At 37.7% G+C, this 2,228-nt stretch overlaps 1 protein-coding gene across 1 annotated transcript; it reads right to left on the bottom strand.

Moving 5' to 3' along the window:
• Nucleotides 1-461: 461 nt before the first annotated feature.
• LOC116547793 (zinc finger protein 37A) lies at nucleotides 462-2,222 on the bottom strand. Its single transcript, XM_032273612.1, has one exon. It carries the CDS (start codon nucleotides 1,894-1,896, stop codon nucleotides 1,234-1,236), a length of 663 nt encoding a protein of 220 aa, XP_032129503.1. The 5' UTR covers nucleotides 1,897-2,222; the 3' UTR covers nucleotides 462-1,233.
• Nucleotides 2,223-2,228: the final 6 nt, after the last annotated feature.

The following is a 2,228-nucleotide window of genomic DNA, read 5'->3' as shown; positions in this document are numbered from 1 at the left end:
GTATAAGAAGTCACTCACAGCACAACGTCCTGGCTTATGTGTTAGACATACGCTACGGTCGAAACCACCAAAAATCTGGATCCACTCTATCCTACTAATCCTTGTAAGTTGCATACAAGGCAAATTGACTTGCCCCTTTGATCCACCATTCTGAGATGGGTCACCTGAAATCAGTCTGTCTCAGGATTATTGAAAAATCCTGGCAGCAGGCTCCTGTCCTATGTCCCCAGGTTGAGGGTCTCTCTCTTTTTACCTGGACATACAAGTGCACTCTTGCTGCTGGGTCCCCTTGCTAAAAATCGTCCCTGATTTTGCATATAACTAAGCAGTAACTACTTATAGCTATTGACTCCAGAGTGGCATCTTTTCAAATCTCTATCTTAGAAAATAGCAGTCTTCACAATGAACTAAATTGGATTTTTACAAAGTAAAATGCTATTCCTCAATAAAAACCTTTTTTACCACATTTTGTTAAATTGCTAGATATCCTGCAAATTCAACATCTCTGGTCTATATTAAATTTAGATTTTAACTTAAAGCTTCCATGCATTAGATATAGTTAAAAATGCCTTCTCTACTATCTGATGTTCACTGAGAAGCTACTATAAATTACACATTCTCCATAAAATATAACCTCATAGTAAATGCTTTCCTATAGTTTCCTATAGTTTGTGCATTTTCTCTGGCCTCTTGACTTTACACAGAATTATTTTCCATATTCATCACATCCAGAGGGTTTCTGTCTTATATGAGTTCTCTGGTGAAAAATTAGGGCTGACTTCTCACAAAAGGTTTTCCCACATTCATTACACCCAAAAGGTTTCGCCCTGTGTGGCTTCTCAGATGTTCAGTAAAACTGGAGTATTAGCAGAAAAATGCATCCCTTCTTAATCTGGGGATGCTGTCGCAAGTTTCTATGCTGTGCGAACTCTCTGATATTTACTGAGATGTGGCATTGGGCAAAATATTTCCTATATTCATTTGCCAATAAGTTTTTTCCACTTTTAGTTTTGCAACATAATGTATGGTCCAAATTCCAGAGGAATGTGTTCCTACATTCCATATCTTCATATTGTCTTTTTCCCTGTTTAAGTTCTCTTCTATACTGTGAGAACTGACTTCAGGGCAAAGGTGTTCTTATTAGCATTATATTAACAGATTTCTCTCACCCTGTATATTCTCTTCTACAAAGTTCTGACTTCACCCAGAGTAATTTCCCTCACTTAACTATATTTATAGGGTTTCTCCCAAGTGTGTTCTCTGATGTACAGTGAGTTTTGACTTAACATAGAATGATTTTCCACAAACATTACAGTCATAGGGTTTCTCCCCTGTGTGTGTTCTATGATGTGCAATGAGTTTTGACTTCACACAGAATGATTTTCCACATTCATTACATCCATAGGGTTTCTGTCTTATATGAGTTCTCTGGTGAACAATTAGGGCTGACTTCTGACGAAAGGTTTTCCCACATTCATTACATCCAAAAGGTTTCTCCCCTGTGTGTCTTCTAAGATGTTCTGTGAAACCAGAGTAGTAGCAGAAAAATTTTCCACACTGAATACATTCATAAGGTTTCTCACCTGTGTGAGTTCTTAGATGTTTAGTAAGAGTTGACTTCTCAGAGAATGATTTCCCACACTCATTGCATTCATAAGGTTTCTCTCCTGTATGAGTTCTTTGATGTTTAATGAGGTCTGATTTTCTGAGAAAGGCTTTCCCACATTCATAGCATTCATAGGGCTTCTCCCCTGTGTGTGTTTTCTGATGCACAGTAAGGACTGACTTAAATGAGAAGGTTTTCCCACATTCATGACATTCATATGGTTTCTCCCCTGTGTGTGTTCTCTGATGTTGAGTAAGGGTTGACTTTTCACTGAAGGATTTCCCACACATATGACATCTATAAGGTTTCTCCCCTGTATGAATTCTTTGATGTTTAATGAGGTCTGAATTCTTACAGAAGTTTTTCCCACATTCATGACATTCATAGGGTTTTCCTCCTGTGTGTGTTCTCTGATGTCTTGTGTGGTCTGACTTCTGAGTGAAGGTTTTTCCACATTCATGATATTCATAAGGTTTTTCTCCTGTATGTGTTCTCTGTTGTACATGAAAGACTAATTTTTCACTGCAAAAAGTTCCACATTCATTATATTCAATAATATTGTCAGTTGAGTGGGTTCTCTGAATTGGGGTGAGGTTTAACTTCTGACTGAATGGGTAAACAC

The sequence above is a fragment of the Sapajus apella genome, unplaced genomic scaffold (assembly GCF_009761245.1).
Source record: "Sapajus apella isolate SASKATOON/1434 unplaced genomic scaffold, GSC_monkey_1.0 scaffold4779, whole genome shotgun sequence".
In the NCBI taxonomy this organism is placed as follows: Eukaryota; Metazoa; Chordata; class Mammalia; order Primates; family Cebidae; genus Sapajus; species Sapajus apella.
This window is presented reverse-complemented; position numbering and strand designations above follow the sequence as displayed.

Bases quoted from the DNA above. Each gene is read 5' to 3' on its own strand.
- LOC116547793 (XM_032273612.1), bottom strand. From the start codon at position 1,896: ATGTGTGGGAAATCCTTCAGTGAAAAGTCAACCCTTACTCAACATCAG.